The following is a 21,079-nucleotide window of genomic DNA, read 5'->3' on the forward strand; positions in this document are numbered from 1 at the left end:
CCAAAGATAAAAGATTTGAATTCATAAAGTGATTCTTTTTATTAAAAGATTTGGTTTATAATTATTTTCTATTAATTGTAGTCTCCCCCCCCCCCCTTTTTTTTTTTAAATGGGCACTGCTTTACCTAGTTTCTTTTGAAAAACATGGTTTGGGCCAGATACCTTGATAGAAACCAAAATTACCAGTATTTTTATTTTAAAATTCTTTGTTGGTTTAGCTAAATTAAGCGTTTCATGGCATAAGCCCAAATAAGTTTATTAAGTACTGCATGGTAATGTAGCCAAATTATTTTAGGATGTTAACCTTAAAGTCTCTTAAGTAAAACTTTAAAAATATCATTTACCAGATACTTAGTTGCTAATCCATCTTGGGATATTTCTGTATCTGAAATTATTAGTGGTTTTATTATTTCTTGGTCTTAGAGGTTTTCGTAATGTGTAAGCTGATATTTGATAGCTGTATTTATTGTGTTTGCACTTATCAAATGTTTATAGAGCAAGCACTCTTTTTTAAAAAATATATTTTATTTATTTGACAGACAGACGGAGAGAGATCACAAGTAGGCAGAGAGGCAGGCAGAGAAAGAGAGGCCCCGCCAAGCAGAGAGCCCGACTCGGGGCTTGATCCCAGGACCCTGAGATCATGACCTGAGCCAAAGGCAGACGCTTAACCCACTGAGCTACCCAGGCGCCTCTAGAGCAACCACTCTTAACGCTGTGAGAAGTTACTTTAAAATGCTTCTTGACATTTATAGAAATAATGCTTTTTGTAAGAGCTCAGTAGGGATAATGTTTGCTAAATTCGTATTTGGAATTGTTTATATTGTACCTAATAGCTGTGTCTTCAGGGCACATATATCTTAATGTTAGACTTAATGTTGTGATTTCTGAAGCAAAAACAGTCACCCTACTTCATAAAATGTTTGACTAGTAAAACTTCTAAGAACCTTGGTATTATTCTAAGGCCTGGTTTATAATATTACTGAGCCATTAGTTTGACATAGCATTGAAATAATATTGTTGTTGCATGCTAAAAAGCTTAGATATTGTAGTAGTTAGAATCCTAGATATGTAAGGGTTTTTTTCCCCCTATTTAAAAAAGTTACATCATCTTTAAAATTCTTAACATAATTTGGGTACATTTTTTCTTACATACCAGTAAGCAAAAAAAAAAAAACAAAAAAACAAAAAAACCAAGACTCTAATATATAGCATTGCCCTTATGGTGCTACTTATCATAGTACCATTCTAACGTGAACTTACGCCCGGCCCTCACCAAAGTTTTAATGACATAAAATGTTTAAAAATGCATTTTTTTAAAGCCCCTCTTGGCCCAGAGACCATTTCCCAGAGTTTCAGCATTGGACTTTTTCCTATGGTCAGTCATATTCTTATGTAGGGTTACACTTGTTAAGTCAATATTTTGAAAAAACAAAACACCCTGATTTTGTTCACTTTTGTTTTCATATACAAGAATCTTTACAGTCAACATGTACTTCTAGATGCTGTATTGAAATTGCTGGCAGAGTCTATTCTATACAAACTGAACAATCTGGCCCCTTGTTTTATTTGTAAAGGTTCAATGTATCTATGCCTGCCTACTTCAATCTGCAAGGGAGTGTCAGAAAGGCCCCGCATTCGCCGAGCCGTGAGTTATCACTAACTTTTCAGATGTGTTAATGAATGTGGAACAAAAGCAGTTGTGTTTAAAAGGAAAAAAGGACCATCAAAATAACCTTTATTATAGTAGCAGGCGTGAACACTAAATGATTTATTCCAAATTGTGGTGTCAAAAATAACCTACTTTAACTAGAGATTAGCCTCTAGAAAACCTATTGTTGAACTGCTCTGAAGCTATCATTTTAGCTATAAATTACTTTTCTTAAATTTTATATACCGTGATTACAAATGAGAATTTTCTTTAAGTCTTTTTAACGGAGTTAAAACAATTTGAACAAAATCTTACCCCACCTAAAAATGACATATTTAGTTGACTTCGCATTAAGTTCTTCAAAGTAATGTCATGTCCATGTGAAGTAACGTCAAAGTCCATGTGAAAGGGGCAAAGGTTTAACCTTTCTGTTATTCACATGTGAAAAACAAATTGATTTAAATAATTGAATCACTTCTAGATGAGTTTTTGGAGTGCCTCAAGCATCATGTTAAGTACAGAGGTATTTACAATCTCTTTTGGTACCAACAGTTCTCGCTTCAGTAATTCATCAGTAGGTTTTCATTCATCAATGATGATATCAATTTAAGGCTAAAATAAAACACCTACATTTCTTAGGGCTTATCATTCTACATAGAAAAAATGTCCTTAAGAGTTTTTTTTTTTCTTTTTTTCCAAAGAGATTCTAAGCAAAAAAATTGTAACTAACCTCTATATATTGTTACTAGAGCTAGTTACCTTTCTTTTTCTTAGACTCTTTAAAGTTTGAGTTAGATAGGCATATTTGACTAGGAGCTTGGATGCTTCTGTTGCTTAGGAGGTGTATTGTGTTACATGAAGACAGAATAAATTTAAATGTACCAGGTTTGGCCATATGTAGCACAGATCACCTAAAATTTGAAGGTATGGTACCTTTGGAGGCATTAAAGTTAACGTTTCATTTGGGCAATGTGCCTTTGTCTGACTGGTGTGTAAGTCCTTCTTCCAGGTTTGTACACTCTTAAACATGCTATTCTACCCTCTCTAACTCATCCCAGCAGCAAAAGGGAGACACTTCAGCTGGAACAAAATAGTGGAAGAAATGGCGTCTGGGGTTCAGTGGGGATTCGCAGTGTGTATGCAATGTTTGCAAGATTACTTTTTATGTTTTTCAATTAATGTAAATAATTACAAAATAAATCTATGCTTAGCGTCAAGTAGGGAACCCTGTATACCAGTAGAAACTTCCTTGTGGGTCTGCTGCAAGTCACTTAACCTCTTGGGGCCTCAGTTTCATCATCTGCAATGTAAAGGAGTTGGACTCCATAATCTTAAAAGTCCATTCCTGCTCTGTATCCTATGCTTTCCTGAAGTACTCTGTTTAACAGAATGCATTGCTTTCCCACTTTGACTATTTGAATTACATGTGCAGTACACATACTGCAACTGCATGTCTAAGATAGTTTTTCTGTAGGATATTATATAAAAAACTAATCCCTCTTGAGCTGATTTATAAATAAATATATGTGTGTATAGCCACACAGAAAAAGCTAGCGATAGTAGGGCTCTCAGAAAATAAGTATTTTCTAGTTGTCTAACCTTGAATGTTATTAACTTTCCTATATTACAGGAGATACTACTCGTCAACGAATCAAATTCAGTGATGACAGAGTATGCAAGAGTCACCTTCTCAACTGTTGTCCCCACGATGTCCTCTCTGGAACTGTACGTATTTATTAAATTATACTGTTTGATTATTGATATCCTACAGAAATGAACTACTTGAAAAAGACTTAATTCCTTGTCACCTTTTAAAAAGGTTTATAGGAGGGATTTACATCTCTTATATTGTTTATTGAAGTTGATGATTTAAATCTGCAAAAATGGAATTCCTCCAAAAAGTCTTGTTATCCTTTGCTTTATAATTATTTCAATTCTTCAGAGAAATTTTTGAAAAAACACTTCTTATTTGGAATATAGAGGCAATTTTTATGCTGTAGTTGCACTTTCAGTTCTGAAATTATAGAAACAACTTTTAAAATAGTTTTCTTTACTGTTGATCAGAATAGACTTACGTCTAGCGCATTACATGTTTAGATTTGTGCACATTATATATTGTGGAAGTCAGAGAGGAAAACGTCGCAAATATTTAAATTCATACAACTTAATTTGCTAGTAGTGTCACTTAAAATGCATTTATATTTCTGACTCCTAATAATGTAAAGCTTACTTAGATTCTATATCTAGTGATGTTGGTTGACCTTGGAGTATTGTCATTTTAATTTGAAAGATAAATCACATGGTGATGGACCTATTTAAATGGAAGAGAGGATCTGATTTTCTGACTTTGGGGTTTGGTTGAAATGATTACTCAGTGCAAGAGCTTTCCTTCACAGGCTACATGTGGTGGTGGAGGAAGACTAGTAGGAGCTAAACATTTAGCTGGTTTTATTTCTCACTTGCCTGGAATGACTGAAATGAAGAAAAGATTTCTGGTCCATTTTCAGACATGATGAGTTCCTGTAGTTAAAGTATTCTAAATGAGTGGTTTCTTCTGGATAGGAGAAGTTAAATAGCTCTAACAGAAATCAAGGGCATATACAATAGGAAACACCTCTGTCTTTTTCCAGTAGGAAAGACTGTAAAACTGTATTAGGTTAAAAGAAAGAAAAGAGGGGCGCCTGGGTGGCTCAGTTGGTTAAGCAGCTGCCTTCGGCTCAGGTCATGATCCCAGCGTCCTGGGATCGAGTCCCACATTGGGCTCCTTGCTCCGCAGGGAGCCTGCTTCTCCCTCTGCCTCTGCTGCCACTCTGCCTGCCTGTGTGTGCTCGCTCGCTTTCTCTCTCTCTCTCTCTGGCAAATAAATAAATAAAATATTAAAGAAAGAAAACAGCCCTGCATTTAAAAGTATATGTGATAGCTAATTTTTTTTCTAAGTGCAATAACGTAACCCAGATTCTGAGTACTCAGCTTAGAACTATGATAAGATAATTGACCCTAATTTCTACTCTATTAAGAGTGTATTATTGAGTGTCCATAAAGTATTTTCTGCTGTACTTATAAAACATTTGAAATCTGTAAAATGTATAATTATCTGTAGTATACTTTGATTCTCCACATTTACTATTAAATTTAACAGTCATTTTAGTTAATGGCTAAATTATCACTTCAAGTAATTTTTGAGAACAGGATTAATTAACAGTGACAAAGTTAGTTTTTTATTTTTTAAAACTATAAAACCAGCCATAGCAAGTGTTATATTCTTCAGATTTGCCATTAATAATAAAAATCTGACATTACAGTAGTGCTTTATGTTTTATAATGTACATATGCATTTATGCTCATTTCTTTTTTTTTTTTTTTTTAATTTTATTTATTTGAGAGAGAGCACAAGCAGGGGGAGGAGCAAAAAGGGAGAGAGGGACAAGCAGACCCTGCACTGAGCGCTGAGCCCATTGTGGTACTCGATTCTATGACCCTGAAATCATGACCTGAACCAAAACAAGAGTCAGGTGTTTAGGGGCACCTGGGTGGCTCAGTTGGTTAAATGTCCAACTCGGGTCATGGCACAGGTCATGATCTCAGGGTCTTAGGATTGAGTGGTGCGTCAGGCCTGGTGCTCAGGGCAGAGTTCGCTCCGGATTCTCTCTCTGCCTGTCCTCCCCACAACCACACTCCTTTGCTTGTGTGTATGTGCATACTGTCTCTCTAAATAAAATAAATAAAATCTTTTTTTTTTCTTTTAAGATTTTTATTTATTTATGACAGAGAGTGGAGGGAGGGAGCATAAGCACAGGGGAGCTACAGAGGGAGAAGTGGGCTTCCTGCTGAGCAGGGAGCCTGATGCAAGGCTTGATCTCAGGATGCTGGGATCATGACTTGAGCTGGAGGCACAAGCGTAATGACTGAGCCACCCAGGTGTCCCAAAACAAATGAAATCTTAAAACTGTTTTGTTTTATGATCCACAGTTAGCTTTAATGATAGTAGATGAGTATTCAAATTCCCATAGTTCTATTGATTTAAAGTTCAATTGGGACCAGACCCAAGTTTTACTCATCATGTTTTCTACTCTGTAGAGAATCCTTAATTCTTTATTCTTTTAAATGAAAAAGGATGAGTGATTGGTCTTAGACTTTCCTTCTTTTAAGTTCTTGCCTGGTGGATTTATAAAATGCACATTTTCTCAAGTCTAACATCTCTGAAACACACATTTTAAAATGATAGAAAAACATTAATTGGTAACATTTTCTTATGGTACAGAATTGAATATTGTGGCTTAAAATTGTCCGTGCTTGGATTATATTAAAAACGGTTATTGAAAACCCTTTTATAGGCACTATGCCAGGGAAACTCTGGATGAAAATACCTCCTTTTGTCAGTGTAATAGACCTGAGATTGCCTTATGTAAAGATGATATTAAGAAGTTATGAACCTCTGTGAGAATTGAAGCAAATCTTGTAGAGATGGCTGTGGGGCTTTGTTAAGACTTAAGTGTTAGAGAGTGGTCTCCTTGATAACTCAAAACCATACATGTTGTTACTTTCTCATGACCCTTATTAGGAAAAAGCTATAACAGTTCATCCTGTGTACAAATGGTTTATAATTACAGACTTATGACTTAGCAACCAGTCTCTCTAGGACTACTTTTTTGGCACAGTCTAACAGTTCATACCTCTTTATGTTGAAATGTCTGTTTCTCTTTTTCTTTCTTTTTTAACATGATAGATGAAAAGAACTGAATTGTAACTTGATTTTATAATGTTTTTTTCTTTGTTGTATAACTAAAGTTTACCCTTTTCCTGAGATCTGTCACTTCCAGCAGAATATGACTCACCAATACACTAAATTATTTAGCAGAAGAATACACAGAAGTGTATTTTCTGGCATTTTTGGAGATGGAAAGTCTGATTTCTAAAAATGCAGTCATGACTAACTATTGTATGAAGTATTTTTGGAATTCAGTTTGGTGAAAAATGCTCCATAATACTTTACCTTTTCATTAGTCTGATACTCTGGTATAACTGATTCATAAGTTAATAAGTCAGGAGGTTAGATGTAGAATAGAGATTGAAAATAATTGTACATATGTATTTTTGGGTTATGGTTTTTATAAGCACGACTTTTCTTGTAACTGAGGAAGCGTCTTTATTTCAAAGGCTTGTGTTATTCCCTTAGTCATTGAGAATATTGTTTTAAGACTCATTCTTCTCCTCTTTTTTTTTTTTTTTTTTTTTTTTAAAGATTTTATTTATTTATTTGTAAGAGAGAGAGAGTGAGAGCGAACACAGGCAGACAGAGTGGAAGGCAGAGTCAGAGGGAGAAGCAGGCTCCCTGCGGAGCAAGGAGCCCGATGTGGGACTCGATCCCAGGACGCTGGGATCATGACCTGAGCCGAAGGCAGCTGCTTAATCAACTGAGCCACCCAGGTGTCCCTCTTCTCCTCCTTTTGGCACACTTAGTTTCTTATTCTAGTCACTGTGCAAAAAGTAGGTAGTACCCCTTTCAGATTTAGCTTCTTGTGATCTGGGAAAAAGGTATGTAGTAGTAATATAGTTATTTATTTATTTATTTATTTATTTTTAAAGATTTTATTTATTTATTTGACAGAGACCGACACAGTGAAAGAGGGAACACAAGCAGGGGGAGTGAGAAAGGGAGAACCAGACTCTCCACTGAGCAGGGAGCCCAATGCAGGACTCCATCCCAGGACTCTAGGATCATGACCTGAGCCGAAGGCAGACGCCTAGCAACTGAGCCAGGTCCCCCTGTAGCAGTAATAATTTAGAGGCATTAAATATAAAGCAGAGATCGTAACAGAAGCTTGAAATTGAGGTCTGCAGAGGTGAAAATGTATACTCTCATGATGTGCCTGTCCTGAAATCAAAAATGGCCACTACTAATTTTATTACAGCCTTCATCAAGTATAATTGGAGGGTTGACAGACCATCATGTATTGTAATGTAAGGTCATCATTTCATGGGTGGGAAAAATTAAGACTCAGAGAAATTGTGCTTGTCAGATGTCTTACAGAGAATTACAGTATATTATATAACACAGGAATCTTAGAGGTATTTAAATCTAAATACTTTAAAAAAATGTTTTTGTGGCTTTTGTTAGTTTTTTAGATAGCACAGTTACTTAGGTCAGTGACTTTCAAATGTTTCTGACGCATCCTTGGATGTATTTCATGCCTTACGGGGACTGGCCAGTCTTTCCTAATAGGAATTTTACACATTACAGGTACAGGGATTTTCCATGAAATTTTGTTTAAAAAGAGATTCTGCTGCTCAGAAATTGAATTTGAAGTTTAAAATTGAGGGACACGTGGGTGGTTCAGTCGTTAAGCATCTGCCTCTGGCCCAGGTTATGATCCCAGAGCCCAGGGATTGAGTCAGGAAGCCTGCTTCTCACTCTCCCACTCCCCCTACTTGTGTTCTCTCTCTCACTTTGTCTCACACCATCAAATAGCTTAATAAATAATCTAAAAAAAAAAGCTATAAAAAAATAAAGTTTAAAATTGAGAAATCGAGACAAAGATAAAGTAAAAATTTTTTCTGCCTTTTTGAAGTGATTGAGTAGGAATATTAGTTGTCAAAAATTCTCTGTTGATTTTATGTTGCCCTAAAAGGTTCTAGTTTTTAGCTGAAGTGCAGTTTTTACTAACTGTTCAAAGACTCTTATTGTTTCTCTAAACTATTCTGTTTAAGGGCTGGTCTAAAATCGGTTACTTGGATACATACAAGCCTGAACTTTCAAACTGTTGGAAGTCTCTTTGCTAGTACATATGTAAAAGAGCCGTGGGAGTATGGAGAAGCAGAATAAGTATAAGAAAGAAAGAAACCACAGAATTTTCTCAACCAGACCCTAGAATGTAAGTTTCATAATAAGAGCAGGCATATTTTGTTCAGTGCTAGGTCCTCAGCATCTAGAACAGTGTCCCTCCGTTGTGTTGAATGAGTAATCAGTCCACCCAAAGTAAAACACTAAATAAGTCTGTTATAAAACTAACCTGGGTTTGAAAAACTAACCATTGTTAGTGGGAAATGTGTTACTTTTTTAACATGTAAGGTGCTGGAGAGTGTCTTGGGTTTGTTGAGTTGCTTTTCTAATAATGACAGCAGTAGGGGTGCCTGGGTGGCTCAGGGTTAAAGCCTCTGCCTTTGGCTCAGATCATGATCCCAGGAGTCTGGGATGGAGCCCCACAATCTGGCTCTCTGCTCAGCAGGGAGCCTGCTTCCTCCTCTCTCTCTGCCTGCTTCTCTGCCTACTCGTGATCTCTGTCTGTCAAATAAATTAATAAAATCTTAAAAAAAATAATGACAGCACTAGTTCCACATGAAGATGTGAAAAAATTAGTCTTTAGATATTTTCAACTCAGAATTTCTTTCCCCAAAATGGCTTGTTTCGGGCTAATTTGTTTTTTGTTTTTTAAGATTTTATTGATTTATTTGAGAGGGAGAGAGAGAGAATGAGAGGAGAGATATTAGTGGGAGAAGCAGACTCCCTGCTGAGCAGGGAGCCAGATGTGGAACTCCATCCCAGGACTCCAGGATCATGACCTGAGCCGAAGCCAGTCGCTTAACCAACTGAGCCACCCAGGGCCCCAATTTTTGTATTTTTTAGCAGTTCTTAGCATCAGTCCAGATAACTGGCTTCATTTTTTTTTTTCCTTTTCAATTTACATGACAAGTAAATTTCCAGAGCCCCCCAATTTGTAAAAATGACAGTTTTTTTTTTTTTTTTTTTTTTAGTGTAACAGTATTCATTGAAAAATGCCAGTTTTAATGCACCCTAAGTTTTACCAGTTTTGGCTTTTTTTTTTTTTTTAAGATTTTATTGTTTTATTTGTCAAAGGGAGAGAATGTGTAAAAGCAAGGGAGCCCCAGGATGAGGGAGAAGCAGACTCTCCGCTAAGAGTCTATTCTAGGACCCTGAGATCTGACCTGAGGCAAAGGCAGACTCCCAACTCACCGATGCCACCCAAGTGTCCCTAGTTTTGATTTTCGAAGTATATTTTATGTCCTTTTATTAAGCAGATTTTGTAATTTGTGTTTTATTCTTCAGTTACAAAAATGCATTCCTTTAATAAGCATTTCTAGAGATTAATTAAACCCAAACACCTTTGGTGTCTAGGAAGTCAGAGGCACAGAAAAAGCTTCCCAGTGAGTAATTAAACTTTGCTGCTAAACGTTAAAAACCAAGCCCTCAACATTGTTGATAGCATTGTTGGCAAATTGGCACACAAATACCCTGAACTGTTCAACTTAGGGTGCATATGCCCTTGGGAAACTTTTTTCTGCCCTATCAAATAATCTTGTAGTCATTCATTTTATATACTTCAGGCTTATGGAAGTGATATTTTTAAAGGTTTTTTTTTATTTTTTAAGATTTTCTTTGTCAGAGAGAGGGTACGTGCTTAGGGTGCACACAAGCAGGGAGAGTGGCAGAGGGAGAAGCAAGCTCCCTGCTGAACAAGAAGCCTGATGCCAGACTCAGCACCCTGGGATCACGACCTGAGCCAAAGGCAGACCGCTTGATGATTGAGCCACCCAGGCACCCCGAATCTTTAATTTCTGTAATAGAAAGTTTTGACTATAAGTAGAAGTAGAATTGTATAATGAACTTCATGTACCCATACACCAGCTTCAGTAAATCTTGACCACAAAGCTACCTTACTTATAATCACTTAACCTCCTTGTTTGGTATTTTGAAGCAAATTTTAACTCTTGGATCTGATAGATGAATCTGGAAACAAAATAAAATAGTAAAGACCAATTACTCCCAGGCAAAGTAGAATAAGTTCTGGAAGTCATTGTAATATAAGGCAGATTGTTTTTCATAGTTTGGTACTTCATTAACATATTTTGGTGTCATATTTGTTTTTCTGTACAGTGATTCTCAATAAATGCTCATTACCTGAGAACCTCAGATCGTCCTCTGAGTATTCCCAGAACTCTTCAGAACTGTTTTAGAGATGCATACAGTTTTATAAACTGTGTTTTAACAAGGCTGAAGAAACTAGTATGTCTCTGAGGCTATTCAGTGAAAAAGAGAGTGGAGTAGTTACAAATGCATCATTTGGAGGATGTAAACAATGAACACAGAGCAAGCACATGATAATAAACGAAACCTTAAAACAAATATTTTTTGTTACTGTACTCAAGCAGAGTCCCAGATTCTCTATCACTGGGAGATTTATTTATTTATTTGACAGATATTTTTTAAAATATTTTATTTATTTATTTGACAGAAATCACAAGTAGGCAGAGAGGCAGGCAGAGAGAGAGGGGGAAGCAGGCTCCCTGCTGAGCAGAGAGCTGGATGTGGGGATCGATCCTAGGACCATGGGATCATGACCTGAGCCGAAGGCAGAGGCTTTAACCCACTGAGTCACCCAGGCGCCCCTGGATATATTTTTTAAACTGATGAATTTTACCTTGATGTACAGGTGGCAAGACAGATGACTTACTGAAATACTTTTTAGTTTGATGATTCTCACTCATTAAGGAAACTTTTATTTTGACCCATATACAGTAAAACATTGTGAATGTTTATTGTCCCATAGACATTACTAGTCTGTAAGATCAAAAAATATAGGCATTTATATTAATGTATTTGGATAATGTAATTTGTAAAATTTCCACATTTTAGTTTTCATGGTTTTTTTTTTTCCTTTTATGGTATTTATTGTAGTGTTTGGAATAATGAAATTTAAGTAATAACGAAATTAAGAAATTGAAAAAGAAGATGAGGAAGGTAGGCTGAATGGAGAAAGTAAAGAGAATTCACAGTAAAAGTTAACAAAGAATTTTTCTTCAAAAAGTGATTTGTTTGAGGTGCCTGGGTGACTCAGTGGGTTAAGCGGCTGCCTTTGGCTCAGGTCATGATCCCAGGGTCCTGGGATCATCAGGCTCCCTACTCTGCAGAGAGCCTGCTTCCTCTCCCCCTGCCTGACCCCTCTCCCTCTGCCTGCCTCTCTGCCTACTTGTGCTGTCTCTGTCAAATAAATAAAATCATTTTTTTAAAAAAAGGTGATTTAGTTTTTCATCTCTTTGGGAGTGGAACTGATGGTTGAGGTCAGCATTCATTGACTCATTCACTCATTCATTCACTTCACAAGTACTTAGGACCGACTATGTGCTGTGTTGGGGACACAGAAGTGAACACGGGTTTTTCCTTTAAGTGGTGGGAGCTAGCATTCTGCTGTCAGAGACAAACAACAAAATAATGTGATTTCAGGTCATGATTTAAGTTTCTAGGACCAAAAAAAGCATGGTTAGGTAACTTAGGTAACACCTGAAAGGTGTTAGGTAACACCTGAAAAGGTGGTCCAGGGTGGTTAGACAAAACTGTTCTGATGAAGTGACATTTGAAACTTAAGCCAGTCACTTCTGAGCAAGAATGAACTTATATGTTGCTTCCTTACAAAACTTTTGGTGTTTTCCTACTTATTGTACATATGGCCCCAAATCCAAAATCCTTAGTCCATTCTGCCTCTTCCTTGAATGAATAAATCCTTGAAAAATTCCTGTTTTTTACCAGACTGATTTATTCATTGTTATCTCACTGTTTTCCTTCCCTAGCATGATTGTCCCTAGCATGATTGTTGTTTTAGGTTACCTCTTTTTCTCTTGCTGAAGTAACTTTTTTCTTTTTTACACATTTAAATCCTGTCTGGCTTGCTATATGTGATTGTGTGAGCCTTTTAGCCTCTGAACCCCAGTGTAGCGCCTGCTCTCCATCCTACTGAATAGGCATTCGTTACTTTTACTTTTTCTTGTTTATATATGTGTTCTCTCTCCTCACTTAGCATTGTCTTTCTAGGGCAAGGACTTTTTTTTTTTTTTTAGATTTTATGTATTTGAGAGCATGCAATGGAGAGAGCACAAACTGGGTGGAGGGGGAGAGGGAGGGAGAGAGAGAGAGAGAAGCATACTCCCCACTGAGCAGGGAACCCAATGCTGGGCCTGATCCCAGGACCTTTGAAAGACCAAGCCAGGGGCGCCTGGGTGGCTCAGTGGGTTAAAGCCTCTGCCTTCGGCTCAGGTCATGATCCCAGGGTCCTGGGATCGAGCCCCACGTCGGGCTCTCTGCTCCGCAGGGAGCCTGCTTCCTCCCCTCTCTCTCTCTGCCTGCCTCTCTGCCTACTTGTGATTTCTCTCTCTGTGTCAAATAAATAAAATCTTAAAAAAAAAAAAAAAAGACCAAGCCAAAGGCAGATGCTTAACCAACTGAGCCACCAAGGTGCCCCAGGGACTTTTGTTTTAATGTTATCTAGATATCTTTGCATATCTTGGTTTGGGATGAATAAGAAAATATCTCATGCTGGGCGCCTGGGTAGCTCAGTGGGTTAAGGCCTCTGCCTTCCGCTCAGGTCCTGAATTGGGCTCTCTGCCAAGCAGGGAGCCTGCTTCCTCCTCTCTTCCTGCTTCTCTGCCTACTTGTGATCTCTGTTTTGTCAAATAAATAAGTAAAATCTTAAAAAAAAAAGAAAAGAAAATACCTCATGCTATGTTCTTCAAAAACAATATTAAAAGCTAGAAGAAGAGCTTTATTGTTCTTTATCCACTCAGGGGAAAATGGACTTGGAAGTGGAACATATAAATGGGAATGAGCAGTTAATAAATGGGAAGTGGCAAAAAGCAGGAACTAATCTCTTCATGCCCAGTGTGCCGGTTTTCCTCTTCATCCATCATTTGTGTTGGACTGTTCATTTGAATGCCAGGATTGGAATTAGGAAAGAAATACCATAATTTCTACTTTAAGACAATGTGGCGGAACTTGAATGCGTACTCAGGTTTTATTATTTCAAGGCTTTTTCCATATTATATTGGGCTTTCTCTTGTTATTGAGCCCCAGGCTTGAATCAAACATTGAACATAGAAGAGAGATTTTACAAATAGGAGGAAAGTTAATGATGGCAATAAGTGAGAATTAAAGTGTGGGTGACTTGTGATTTAGAAAATAGCATTGGCATTGGAGGGCATGTGGAAGGAGTCGCGTGGTCAGCCAGGGCTTTGTATTTCCCATGCTCTGTCATGTCATTGTTGTCATGTCATTGCTGTCATGTCATTGTTTCACTTTTTCTCCAACTGGTGTGCATTCTTTTTAGTACTTCACTAATATTCACTATCCTTCGATTACTTGCTATTTTTGTACTGTGTCTAAATTATTGTTGTATTTTGATGTCTTTCAACCTTTTCTTGAGACTCTTAAAATAGTGTAAGAAAACAATAAAACAGCATATGGGAAGAATGACTCTTTTAAACAAACTAAGCAGTATAAATAAATAAATAAAAGAATTAGGGGCTCTCTGCTCAGCAGGGAGCCTGCTTCCCCTCTCTCTCTGCCTCTCTCTCTGCCTACTTGTGATCTCTCTCTCTGTCAAATAAATAAATAAAATCTTAAAAAAAAAAATTAAAACCAGGTTAGAGAACAGTGAAACTGTTGCTCTAATGAAAGTGGTTTTTAGAAAGTTAAAATTATGAAGCAGTGGAGTATGTTTTTTGTTTTTTGTTTTTTTGTTTTTGTGGGGTTTGTTTCATCTTCACCCTCATTAAATTTCCCTCTGGCAGTACACTGTGATCTTACAGGTGGTACTGTTCTTTAAAAATACTTTTCTATTCTTTCTTTCTGTCTGTCTGTCTTTCTTAGGTTCTGTTTATTTGGGTGACTGGGTGGCTCACTTGGTTAAATGTCTGCCTTCGGCTTGGTCATGATCACAGGACCCTGGGATGGAACCTCACATGGTGCAGGCGTGGGGGGGGTGGTCTTTGCTCAGCAGGGAGTCATCTTCTCCCTCTCCCTGACTCTCTGCCTATTTGTGATCTCTCTCTAGGACAAATAAATAAAATCTTTTAGAAAAATACCTTAAAGTATTTCCATTGTTAATAAATTGACTTAGGAAAGTCAGATTTGGGGTTCCTGTATAATTTGTTAAAGAGGGGCTCCTAGAAGAATACTCGAGCTGTAACTCTATAGAGAAATATGTAAAACTGCTTGGAAAACTTAATTGGATAAAGCAAGCCTTTACTGAATGTAATATTATATCTACATATATCTATATATTATATCTATATATAGGATTATATCTACATATATGCCATACTGGACACTGGTGCTTAGATTTCCTCTTGTTACATCACCTTCAGCATGTCCAGAACAAAACATTTCCTTTACAGACCAACTCTTCCATTTGATTTAGTCATTTCTCTTGGTGGTGTCATTGTTTGCTCATGCTTGAAGTACTCCCGATCTTTTTCCCTCTGCACTTCATTTCCAGTTAGTTAATTGGTTAGGCAATAGTTCCATTTAATTAGTTGATTGAGAGGATATTGAACTATATTAAGGACTGGATTTAAATTTTAACTCTGCTCCTGGGGCTGCCTGGGTGGCACAGTGGGTTAAGCCTCTGCCTTTAGCTCAGGTCATGATCTCAGGGTCCTGGGATCGAGTTCCACATCGGGCTGTCTGCTAGGCGGGGAGCCTGCTTCCTCCTCTCTCTCTCTACTTGTGATCTCTCTCTGTCAAATAAATAAAATAAAAAAAAAATTTTTTTTTTTAATAATTTTTACTCTTCTCCTGCCTGCTTATAATCTTAGACTTGTGATCTTATGACTTCTCTGAGCCTTGACTTCCTTGTTGTAGAAAGGTGGTGGAATTAACGATTTCAGAGATCTTCCCATCTTTAAAATGCTTTCATTATTCTGTAGCACTCTGTTTTACCTCCACCTGCTTTCTTTTTTTTTTTTTTCTCTGATTTGACCCTATGACTTTATTTCTGGCTTGTCCTAGTAGCCTGTTCTGCCCTTGACCTCTTTCTTCTTGTCAGTCCATCCAATAATATGGTGTTAATGCTTCTAAAATATAGATTTCATCATATAGATTTCTGCCCAAATAGTCAAGCATTCTTCTTTGCCTTTAGAGAAAATTCTGCATATTGATACATGTTCAAAATCTTTAACAATCTGGTCAGAATCTGTAATTTGATTGGTGCAGCAGTCCTGAAATATTTGAGAAAAGAGAAGTTCAGAGAAATTAAATGAATTTCTCAGAGTTAAATGGATAAAAAGATGTTAAGGGAGGTCTTCTGAGTTGCTAAGTACCCACTCTGTCCTTACTTTATTATTTAGACAATAAAGTTTTCAAGTAAAAGTGGAAAAAGCATAAAACATGAATATTTTCCATTATATATCATCCCCCATCCCAGACATAAAGCCTGTCAACAATTTAATTTACTTTTCTACTCCCCTTTCTGTGTGTGTGTGTGTGTGTGTGTGTGTGTGCATGTGCAAGTTTTAACAAAGGGTATTATGTTTGATTTTTTTTTTTCACTTGTCTTGGAGAAGTTTCCAAATCAGTGGTTGTTGTTATTATTACAAAATAATATTTTGTAATATGGCTGTTTCCTAATTTATTTATTCAGTGACTATATTATTGTGTTAACAGTTTTTGGTTTTGGTGCACAGTCTGGCAATAAAATCTTTGCATGTGCATCTGTGTTATGTATTTGCAACTGTTAGTTTAATGTCTCCATTTTTTTCATTGAGAATATAAACTCCTTGATAGCAGGGATTATCTTCTTACCCTGTTTTATAATTCCCTTTAGGATCTAGCTCATTGATCTGAGTAAATATAACAAAGCAAGAATATTTGCAATTTTTTTTTTTTTAAGATTTTTTTTTATTTTTTATTTGACAGACAGAGATCACAAGCAGGCAGAGAGGTAGGCAGAGAGAGAGAGGAGGAAGCAGGCTCCCTGCCGAGCAGAGAGCCCGATGCGGGACTCGATCCCAGGACCCTGAGATCATGACCTGAGCTGAAGGCAGCGGCTTAACCTACTGAGCCACCCAGGCGCCCTATTTGCAATTTTTGAAGTAGTTATAATGCCCAGTTTCTATCATTGCTTTATTCATTAACATACTACTGCCAGTAGTTTATAACTGGCAGTACACTCAAATGTGTAGGTCAAGCTTTTGATTTGGTGTACTCTAATACTTTACTTGTTGATTTTGATTTATAATTTCTGCATGCCGCTGTTCCGTTACTTAATTTTTTTTCCTCCAAAATCAAGTGGCTTTATTGATATTTTTTTTGAGTGTAAGAATAATACGACCAATATCAGACCAGCTTCACAACAGTGTCTGTGCACGAATCTGAAAATCTGTACCTGAAAAAAATGGCATTTTACTATGTTTTTCTTTACTCTCTATTTTCTCCGTTTAGTATCAAGATGATAATTTCTAACGGCTAAATAATGCGTTGTAGGACTATTCCATGATTCAGTTAAAATCCTATGCTCTAAAACATCATTGTTAAAGTTTTGTCCATTTACCTTTGTGTACTGTACTTCATTGTTTCTTCAGGTTCTTAGAAGTAGAATTCCTTAGTTAAATCATCACATTTATTTAGTAGTGATGGGTTGTTTAAACCTGGTCTTTTATGTAGGAGGGAAAAAAATAAGAGAAACTATTTTCCTTATGAAGCTTAAAGTCCAGTTTGAGAAGATAATGTTCATTTTTGAAATTTCAAAAGAACACTTAGAAAAGCGCTTAACAGAATCAGCTTTGTTAAACAGTAAAATGTAATACAAAATGCTAAGAGACTGTAAGAGAAGTTTTCAGAATTAGATGACTTCACAAGGGAAATATATTTAGGATGGAGAAGACAAAAATGCAGAACTGAATTTTTCCAATTAAAAATAAACATTTTTGGGGCACCTGGGTGGCTCAGTGGGTTAACGCCTCTGCCTTCAGTTCAGGTCATGGTCCCAGGGTCCTGGAATCGAGTCCTGAATCAGGCTCTCTGCCTGCCTCTCTGCCTACTTTTGATCTCTGTTAAATAAATAAATAAATAATCTTTTAAAAAAATAAAAAAACATTTTTGGGGTTCCTGGGTGGCTCAGTGGGTTAAGCCTCTGCCTTCAGTTCAGGTCATGATCTCAGGGTCCTGGGATCGAGCCCCGCATCAGGCTCTCTGCTGAATGGAGAGTCTGCTTCCTGCCCCCCACCTGCCTCTGCCTACTTGTGATGTCTCTCTCTCTGTCAAATAAATAAGATCTTAAAAATAAATAAATAAACATTTTCCCCATTTACAATCTAAGAATTTAGATGTCTTTTAATTAAAATGCCATAAATAAACTTGTAGGAAGAATGTAATTATGAAGTAAATTACTTCTTAAATTTAAAAATTCAAAAACTCTCCCTGTGACTTTCATTAGAAATAGAGCCATTATAAGTTAAATAGCCAAACATTGTCTTATGTTCTGTTTGAAGCTCATTTATTTTACAAGAGAAGCAGCAGCAAGTATCTATGCACTGAGTGTTCAAAGCACTACTTAACCGTCAGTGATAAAAGTCAGGATTGATTAGGCTTTTGAGGATTGGTCCATAATTGGTCATAGTGTGGTTCTATCATGGTTCCCTTTGTGGTGGCTTTTTAATTAGATGACCGCAGTCTTGAAGAGCCTTAACACGGACACACTTACCCTTCCCTCACTTTTTACATTGGCAGGTAGTTGTGTTTACTTTGGCTTTCTTGTTCTTTATTTTATTTTATTCTTTTTTTAAAGATTTTTTAAATTTTTTTTTAAAGATTCCATTTATTTATTTGACAGAGATCACAAGTAGGCAGAGAAGCAGGCAGAGCAAGAGGAGGAAGCAGTTCCCCGCCGAGCCCCATGTGGGGCTCGATCCCAGGACCCTGGGATCATGACCTGAGCCGAAGGCTCAGGCTTTAACCCACTGAGCCACCCAGGCTCCCCATTGTTCTTTATTTTAAATATTCCTGTGTTTATGACAGTGCCAGAGTATGTGTTTAGTCGCGGTGGTATGGACAGAGAGGAAAATAGATGGATGACCAGTATTTAGAATTCTGAAAATTTGTATATACGTACTGTCCTGCTAAATCCCCAGTGAATAAGCACTGAGGCTATTCCAGGCCAAAAGAAAAAAAATATATAGCTAGGCCCTTCCTCCTAGGATTTTGGTGCCCTGCAAATCTACTTTTGTAAGCTAGTCTAGACTGGACTGCTGCAGAGCTCATTGCCCAGGGTAGTGTCAAGTCCATGGAGGAGAGTAGCATAAAATACTTAGGAAGGAAAGAAGTTCCAGCAAGATTGATAATCCATGGAGAAGTGAAGAAGACCTTCCCCTCCAGAACTCAGATCAGTTTTGTACTCAGTTGGATCTTGACCACACTTGCTTGTTAACCTCAGGGCCCAGTATGCCACATGTCGTTTGGCCTCTTTTACCAGTTTGAGTCTTTCAGCAAATACGTCTTAAACATCTTGTATACCAGGCAAACTACGTATAGATAAAACAAACAAAAAAAACACTTTGGTCTTTGTGGAGCTCACATTCTGGTGAGGTAGTAAAACTTTCGCCCTTGTGAAAATTCCCCTCCAAGGCATATATCCACCCTCCCCCTCTAAATTTCATCCTCTTACCAAAACTCCACCTTTAACATTAGTGGTATAATTGTGAGTTGTGTCCTTTTTGGTGTTCATTTTGTTCTTGACCCAAAGAGTTGAATTTTTCCCTTTGGTTGGTTGTATGATGGAAGTTTAATGGTAAAGCAGAGGAAAAGCCTAGAATTCCTGCCAGTATGGGTGGGCAACAGTAATGTTTAGGTTAAACAGACAAGATTTATATATTCCTTTTAGAGTTTTGTTGTTGTTGTTGTTTTAAGGTTTTGTTTATTTATTTGACAGAGACACAGAAAGAGAAGGAACACAAGCAGGGCAAGTGGGAGAGGGAGAAGCAGGCTTCCCGCTGAGCAGCCTGGTGATGGGGCTTGATCTTAGAGGACCCTGGGATCATGACCTGAGCCGAAGGCAGACACTTAATGATTGAGCCACTCAGATGCGCCCCTCCTTTTAGTTATTTTATTATTATTTTTAAAGATTTTCTTTCTTCATTTTGACAGAGATCACAAGTAGGCAGAGAGGCAGGCAGAAAGAGAGGAGGAAGCAGTCTCCCCGCTGAGCAGAGAGTGTGATGCAGGGTTTGATCCCTTAATAAGCAGTTTTGAGCCAAAGGCAGAGGCTTTAACCTACTCAGCCACCCAGGTTCCCTCCTTTTAGGTTTTTATTGAGAACAGATTGGAAATCTAGTTAAGCAGGGGATAAAGATAAGGGAGTTAACTGGAGGAAAGGCAGTTAGACAACTGCTTTGGGTATCTATGTGCAGAACAGAAGTCATATCTTGTGTTAAACAGAAGGGGCGTTAGACCTAGAAATCAGTGTAAGCAGATTTCCCAGTAAGTATCTGGAATAAGTGTCTTTCTGGGCTTCGGTTCCTTTCTGTAGATTAGGAATAAAACTAGATCAGTGAGTGGTTCCTAACACTGTATATTAAAAACACCTGGGAGGCTTTTACAGCTCTGTCTTTGGAGGGTAGGCTTGGATCTATTTCCAGAAGCTTGCATCAATATTATTACCCTGGGTCTAGGTTAAAAACCACTGTATTGGATCAATGGCATTCCCAACTGGCATCATAACATTTTAGGAAATGAGTGTAGCTTCCCATTACCAACTCTAACTATAGAAATACATGTGTAGAGGGAGTTGTTGGAGAGAGTATTAAGATACCAATGAAGAGACACACTTGCTGGGGCTACTGGTTGGCTTCTGTTGGTAGAGTATGTAACTCTTGGTCATGAGGTCATGAGTTTAAACCCCACTTGGGGCATGGAGCCTACTTACACACACACACACACACACAGGCTGGTAGCAAAGATGGTAACAATGTATTTTGCAACTCTTTCATTACTATCTTATTTTCCTGCATATTTTAGGAGCATTACATTTTAACTTCTTAAAAATGTTGCTTAATAAGCAGTTTTGAATTTCCACACATTAATAGCAAGTTTCACTTGCTGCTTAATGTCACTGGAAGACTTATTTAATCCATAGACTTATGAGAGGAAGGAGTGGGGCCTGAAGGAATCTCAGCATACTCAGCAACAGTGATACATGAGAGCCATTAGAGGGATGATAACTTATAATACTGGGGAATATTCCTTACTATTCCCAAAGGATAACTTTGAAGACATTGTCTATATTCCCACATTCATTCTTTTATGTGATTAGTAACCCAGGTAGTAGAGTTTAACAGAAAAACTTTTTTTTTTTTTAATTTTTTTTAAGATAATCATAAAATGTCAGAGTTGGAAAGAGGAAGCTACTTTAGCAGTTCAGTTCTTTGCTCAGTGTCTTAGAAAAATGGTTGTCTAAACTGTACTGGGATCTTCCAGTTATCTGGGAATTCACTAACTCTTCAGGAAGTGTATTCTGTCTTTGGAAAGCTTTGATCATTAGAAAGTGGGTGGGGGTTTTTTGTTTATGTTTTTAATTTGAGAGAAAGTTAAAATCTGACTTTGAAGTCCCTTGGAACAATATTAAGATCTGTTTCTGCTTCATGTTGAAA

General features: G+C 37.3%; 1 protein-coding gene across 15 annotated transcripts in view; it reads left to right on the plus strand.

Moving 5' to 3' along the window:
- Window positions 1–21,079, plus strand: part of LUC7L2 (LUC7 like 2, pre-mRNA splicing factor) — a 61,855-nt gene that overhangs the window by 12,540 nt on the left and 28,236 nt on the right. For 9 of the 15 annotated variants that reach the window (XM_059171991.1, XM_059171989.1, XM_059172002.1 and 6 more), the window contains one exon: window positions 3,282–3,376. In XM_059171991.1, the coding sequence (XP_059027974.1) occupies window positions 3,282–3,376 (95 nt within the window). Of the gene's footprint in view, window positions 1–1,577; window positions 1,649–3,281; window positions 3,377–21,079 lie in introns of all 15 variants that reach the window. The other 6 variants (XM_059171990.1, XM_059171992.1, XM_059171994.1 and 3 more) reach the window with 1 other exon arrangement.

This window comes from Mustela lutreola, chromosome 4 (assembly GCF_030435805.1).
Source record: "Mustela lutreola isolate mMusLut2 chromosome 4, mMusLut2.pri, whole genome shotgun sequence".
In the NCBI taxonomy this organism is placed as follows: domain Eukaryota; kingdom Metazoa; phylum Chordata; class Mammalia; order Carnivora; family Mustelidae; genus Mustela; species Mustela lutreola.